This window comes from Corvus brachyrhynchos, unplaced genomic scaffold (genome assembly GCF_000691975.1).
Source record: "Corvus brachyrhynchos isolate BGI_N302 unplaced genomic scaffold, ASM69197v1 scaffold10, whole genome shotgun sequence".
Lineage (NCBI taxonomy): Eukaryota > Metazoa > Chordata > Aves > Passeriformes > Corvidae > Corvus > Corvus brachyrhynchos.
In genome coordinates this window covers 1,566,961-1,573,306 of record NW_008236180.1, presented here as the reverse complement: position 1 = coordinate 1,573,306, position 6,346 = coordinate 1,566,961, and the positions used below count along the sequence as shown (strand labels likewise).

Sequence of the window (6,346 nt, the reverse complement as noted above, 5' to 3'; positions counted from 1 at the left end):
GGCCCTGGGAGGCGCCTCTGGTGGTGCGAGGAGCGAGGCTTGTGTCACGGAGCCCTCTGCTCCACCGTGGGCTGCCCGCCGTCGATGCACTTCTCCTCTATATGCCTGTTAATTTTGCGTATCTTTAGGTATCTAAACAAGTGTCTCAGGACTTTTGAGCTTTCAGGTAAGAGCCCCAATGACAGGTTTATAAACTTTTGGGGCAGGACCTCCATTTTTGTGTTCCCAGGCAGTACCCTGGGGGTCTCAAGCAGTGACTGTCGTCTTCACACAGGCAGAGACTGAGCATCAATTTGCCTGCTCTGGGAACAGTAGTCAACAAGCTGAGAAGCTGGGAAGGGGTGGCCGAAACTCTGTGTCTGCCTCGTTAGAGATGGAGTTATTTGCAGGGAGCATCATGGGCTGCAGGTCTGCTCCCTGGGCATCAATACAAACCCACAGTCCTTGGGTCTGCTCTGGCTGCAGGAAGCCGTTAAGGGGTTAAAATGGAAGTCTCAGGTGGAGAAGGGCTGTTTGCCTTCTGAGGAATTAAGCTCCATTTTATTTCTCGGGGGGCTTGAGTGTTGAAAAGAGCAAATGTATGTGGTATGTCCCTCTGCGTGCTTCCAGGATGTGCAAGGGCTGTGAGGTGCAGATTATCCCAGCTCAACTTTTGCACCAAAATTGTTATGTCCTGGAAAGTTTTGGGGTTGCAGCTTCCTTCGGGAATTCCTGTTCCTGCTGGTGGGAAGGGAAGGGCATTGCTTGCACTTGTGCTGCTGCAGTGGGGCGAGCCCACCACAGTGTGGGTCTGTGGTTGCTGCAGACAATCTGAAGCCTTCACTCTGCAACCTCAGGTCTATCTCCCTCTGCAGCTGAACTCCGTGGGTGACCATGAATGCCAGTGGCCCTGGCTATCCCTTAGCCTCTCTCTACGTGGGAGACCTGCACCCGGATGTGACTGAAGCCATGCTCTATGAGAAGTTCTCACCTGCAGGGCCCATCATGTCCATCCGTGTCTGTCGGGACGTGGCCACGCGCCGGTCGCTGGGCTATGCCTACATAAACTTCCAGCAGCCTGTGGATGGTATGCTCCCCCAACACAGCTCTGAGGAACAGCCTCACAGTGGGGAATTGGGGTGTGCAAGTGATGTGAAGGGGGCAATGGAAGAGGGGGGAGCAGTTGTCTGAATGGTTCCATCAGCTGCTGGGCCTTGGTTCTAACTAATCCCAATCTGCTCTCTGATGGTGACCCATCCTGCTTCCATCTCTTCTTAGGGTCTGGGAAAGGATGCAGCAGCTGGGCTTTGGTAAGGGGATGAAGGTGACTTGCAAGAGTTGCCTCCCTCCTCCTTCTCCATCAGAGAAGGGCACAAAACCCCTTCTTGCCCTTACCTGGGGCAGCCAGCTGCTCACTGGCTCACAGTGTGATGTGAGGCCACTCTCCTGGCAGGCATTGCCATGACACAGGATTGCAATTGGAAGATGTTCCATGCTGAAGTGAGGCTGTAGTGACGGGAAGGTGCTGATTTAGTTGCCCTAGAGACTAAAATCCTTGCTGGGTGAATTAGTTGGGCATCTGCCAGACTGGAGCTTGTAGTGAAATGGCTGATCCTTGGGAGTCAGACATGCTTTGGAGAGGGGGGAAAAAAAAAATTAATCAAAGAGTGGTGTCACTGAAGGGGTGGGGAGCAGAGCTGCCTATTCCATTTAGGTTAACAAGCCCCTGTCCCTGATTCCTGTGTGCATCTCAGCTGCTGGATGTGAGGGAGATCTGTCTCTGTTACTCTCCTCTCCTCCTCTTTCTTTGCCAGCTGAGCGAGCTCTGGACACCATGAACTTTGAGGTGATCAAAGGCCGACCCATCCGCATCATGTGGTCCCAACGGGACCCTGGGCTCAGAAAATCAGGGGTTGGAAACGTCTTCATCAAGAACCTGGATGACTCCATTGATAACAAAGCCCTGTATGACACCTTCTCTACCTTTGGAAACATCCTGTCATGCAAGGTAGGTGTGCCCAGGGCCCTGCAGGAGAGGGCTTGCTGCAGAGCTGCCCTCACTCTTGGAAGTGTGCTCCAGCCAGCTGGAATTCACTTTCTCATTTCACTTCCCACAACATCTCCTTTAAATTCCCACATGCTTTCAAGCCAAAAGGCCTTGCTATGTTTCCCCTCAGAATGGGGGCTTTTTCCCCAGTCCCTACACAGGGATGTTGTGTCCTCCTGTCCCAGCTCACTGCACCAGTGGTATGTGGGTCTTGGGGAGCCATAAGCTCCTGGATATCATATAAAGCACCATGGATCAGGTCCTGGGATTGTCCATATCCCTGACCTGCCATCAACACCCCGACAGAGCTCAGCTGCAGTGGGAGCAGGATGTCAGGGAGGGAAAATGCCCCTGGAAGATGGGGATGGGTTTTTCCTGTGATGTACTCTTGTACAAACGCGGAGAAAAAGAGTGTCTGTCTCTTTCCTTTGCTCCTCTCTGTGTTTGTAGGTGGTTTGTGATGAAAATGGATCCCGTGGCTATGGCTTTGTCCACTTTGAGACACATGAGGCAGCGACTCGGGCCATTGAGACCATGAATGGGATGCTGCTCAATGACAGGAAGGTGTAAGTGCCAGAGAGAGGAGTCTGGGCCCTGCCCTTGGTTCTGCTCCTCCCTTGCCTTGGTCCACTACTGGGAGTAAAAGCATGCTCTGCTCAGGCATTCCTCTCCTGCTGTTCTCTGTGTTCTTCCCTTTTCCCACCCCTGCTGGGCATAGTGTCTGTGCTGCTCTCTGGGACAGTGAGTCACTTGTGGTGAGTGCTGGTGGAAGTGTGATAGTGGTTTGGAGCTGTTCCCAGATGGTGGGGAAGGAGTCCAGCCCCAGGCTGGGTTTTATTGCTGAGGCAGTGTAATGAGTGCCCACAAAGTGGGGCTGGTCCTTGATCTTGGCTGCTGGCATCAGATAATCTGGGCAGGAAGGGGTTTTTTTTTTGTTGTTGTTGTTCCTCTCTCTGCTTGCATTGCATCACCTCCCTCTCTACATCCCACAGAGGCAAGGGCTGCCCAGAGTGTTTGAGAATGCTTTGGAGGAATAGAGCTGGCACTTGGTGGTATCCTTTGGGGTCTTTTGTGGTGGTGGCATCCTTTGAAGTCTTTTGATGTCTCCTGGGATGACACATCCCTACTTTTGGCAGTGACAAGGGGGAGTTTGGGTAGAGGTACACCAGAGTAGGACATGCTGAAGTTGCTGTATGTGAAACTCATGGTAAGCTTGTGGGTGAGCAAAGCATGGCCTGAGGATGGGATCTCTCTTGGCCTTACTGAGACAGGTGTACCTGTGTCCATCTTCCCTCTGCAAGGAACGTGCAGGGTTTGAGGCCTATTCCTTTCTTCCTGCAGGTTTGTTGGACACTTCAAATCCCGCAAGGAGCGCGAGGCAGAGGTTGGGGCGAGGGCAATAGAGTTCACCAACGTCTACATCAAAAACTTTGGGGATGATATGGATGATGACAGACTGAGGGAAATATTCTCCAAGTTTGGTGAGCACAGTTGTTGAGGTATCCTCGTGTCTGATAAACTGGACTTGGGGCAATTGAAAGGGAAGCTGGGCAGAGTGCTTGGCTGAAGTAGCAAGCCCCTTTTCTCGTGAGATGTGACTTGTTTAAACATCCCCCACATAAAAGGACTGCAGTCACTTCAGCTGTCAGGATGTTACATGTGCTTTCCTGCTGTGAAGGAGGATAACTTGTACTTGGTGCTCTCTTGAAAAAAGTAGGTTTTTTTCTTTCTTGGATAGTTTTTAAAATTGTCTTGTTACCAGCAGGCTGCCTGGTTACAGGAGCCCTGGGAATAAGAATTGAGTCTGAATTTAAAGAAAACAGGCTTTTCAGTTTAGTCCACTACTGGAGGATGCCTCTGGTGATGGGGTTTATTATTGTGCCAACCCATGGGCCATGCTGTTCATGCTTGGTCAGTGTCATCACAGGTAATTTGTGGTTATCCTTCATATGAACCCAATATATGTGTTCATGTACAAAGGAGATGAGATTTTCTAGACAAAGGAACTCACTGCACTGGCTGGAGAGGCTGAAGAGCCCAGGGCAATGAGAGCAGCACTCAGGGTGGGAGGGATCACCCTCACCAACCCCCACAGCCTTCTGTCCCTGCCTCATGGGTATCCCATTGTCTGTCCTCCCGCTGGGCTCTTCCATGCTGCCATGGCCATCCAGTCTCCTCCCTGGGCTGGCATGTCATGGTGTCTCCTGAGCACAGCAGCACCCATCAGACCATACTGTCCTTCCCTCTTGCAGGAAAGACCTTGAGTGTCAAGGTCATGATGGACAACAGTGGCCGCTCAAAGGGCTTCGGATTCGTCAACTTTGAGAAGCACGAAGAAGCCCAGAAGGCAAGAGGCTCCTCACTCACTGCCCATCTCTCCCCTGAGTTTGTCACCTGGTGATGTTCCCACCTCTCCTCAGGGGGAACCTCACCAGCTTTGTGCTCGTCTGGGAGCTGGCGCTGGGTACCTGGATGGGCAGGGCCTGGCAAGGGGGAGCAGATCTCTGCTTGTTGTGGGACTGCCCTGGGGTGGTGGGTGAAGGGCAGAGCTGTGGCCATGGACTTCCCACTGAGCTCAGAGCCCTTCCCTTCCCCGGCAGGCGGTGGCTGACATGAATGGGAAGGAGATCAACGGGCGCGTGGTGTACGTGGGCCGGGCCCAGAAGCGGCTGGAGCGCCAGAGCGAGCTCAAGAGGAAGTTTGAGCAGATGAAACAGGAGCGAGTGAACAGGTACCAGGTAAGGGGAGAGCAGGGTGCTCCATCCTGCAGGTCTGTACCAGGGATGCCCTCAGCTTGGGTATAGCACAGAGCTTTCCAGAGCAGATTGGCGTGGTCGGCCCCTCCTGCAATTAAAGACCTGCACAGGGTCCAGTCACTGCCTGGGAATGTCCTGGGAAGCAGTATCAGGAAAGAGGAGAGGGATTTAAACCCAGGATGATGTTGGGAGGTGAGCAAGTGGGTCTGCTCATTTCCAGAAATATTAGTCTGGAACTGAGACAGCTTCATGAGATCTTGGAGCAGGTTCACAGTGATGGTCTGGGTGCCCTCTTCACTTGGGGTGTTTGTACTTTGAGTGGAGTTTATGCACAATCCTGGTCCCTCTCCACGTCACTGCTCCTGCGGGGGCTGTCCCACCCTCCAGCTGAGCTGTTGGTGAAATGTATACCCAGTGTGACAAACTGTTGTAAACTTTGGGATCCCAAGCTGCTTTTATTTCATCGTGTGCAGGGTGTCAACCTGTATGTGAAGAACTTGGATGATGGGATAGACGACGAGAGGCTGAGGAAGGAGTTCTCTCCCTATGGCACCATCACCAGTGCCAAGGTGAGGGACTGGGGCTGCCCCTGGGGCTCCTGGGGTCAGTCAGCCGGTGCACTCAGCCCTTGCAGATGGATTTGGATTATCATCCTGTTGAATTACAGCTCCCTGCTAATGGCTTGTACCTCAAGCCAGGTGTGAGGGACATGCCACTTCACTCCAAGCTGTCCTGAGGAGCAAATATTTTGTAGTTTGATTGTGTTACCCCAGCCTTGGTGAGGTGCCAGGTGTGGGACCTTAAAGCTGCAACATTCTGAATATTGCCCAGCTGCTCTGTGACACTGATACAAATAAAAATGACCCACAAGCCACCTCTCTCGGGACAGTGGGGTGACAGGCTGGTGTTTGGCCTTTTGGAACACCATGGAAGTGTCAGTCTTTTCACTGGGACTGGTGTCAGCCTTCTCTTGAAGGGTGCAGAGGGGTGGTCTGGTTTCAAGGTCAGCTACCTGTAACCCACCAGGGACAGATGATGTCTGGCCCTTGTCAGGGCACAGTGTCCCACTGATCCCCATCCCTTGCTGGCTCCTGCAGTGTTTAGCACCAGAGCATTTCTGGCCCGTGGGCCCTGTGGGGCTGAGGCACAGATTCCCCCCAGACAGTCACCGGCTCTGGATCTCAGGCTGGTCCAGACTCTGCCATCTTCATTTCCCAAACCTACTGCCTGAGCAAATCCTCCCCTACCCCAGAGGAACCTGTCTGTGAGAGAGGTGCAGTCCCATCCATCCCACCCTGGGTGTGGGGGCTGAAATGGGGTGCCTGTGGCTGGATCCCACCCCCCTCACTGCGCTGTGTTTTGTGTGTGCTGCAGCGATCTGTGGACTCAGCTGTCTTGTTCTAATCCAATTCTAGGTGATGACAGAGGGTGGCCGCAGCAAAGGGTTTGGGTTTGTATGCTTTTCATCCCCAGAAGAGGCCACCAAGGCCGTGACAGAAATGAACGGGCGGATCGTCAGCACAAAGCCTCTCTACGTCGCGCTCGCTCAGAGGAAGGAAGAGCG

General features: G+C 53.1%; 1 protein-coding gene across 1 annotated transcript in view; it reads left to right on the top strand.

The window, feature by feature from the left end:
* The first annotated feature begins 84 nt into the window (after positions 1-84).
* The window catches only part of PABPC1L (poly(A) binding protein cytoplasmic 1 like), an 11,674-nt gene continuing 5,412 nt past the window's right edge, over positions 85-6,346 (top strand). Inside the window, exons 1-8 of the mRNA XM_017732931.1 lie at positions 85-1,066; positions 1,794-1,987; positions 2,477-2,592; positions 3,368-3,507; positions 4,279-4,373; positions 4,627-4,764; positions 5,256-5,351; positions 6,198-6,346. Of these exons, the coding sequence (XP_017588420.1) occupies positions 874-1,066; positions 1,794-1,987; positions 2,477-2,592; positions 3,368-3,507; positions 4,279-4,373; positions 4,627-4,764; positions 5,256-5,351; positions 6,198-6,346 (1,121 nt within the window). The 5' untranslated portion in view covers positions 85-873. The remainder of the gene's footprint in view (positions 1,067-1,793; positions 1,988-2,476; positions 2,593-3,367; positions 3,508-4,278; positions 4,374-4,626; positions 4,765-5,255; positions 5,352-6,197) is intronic.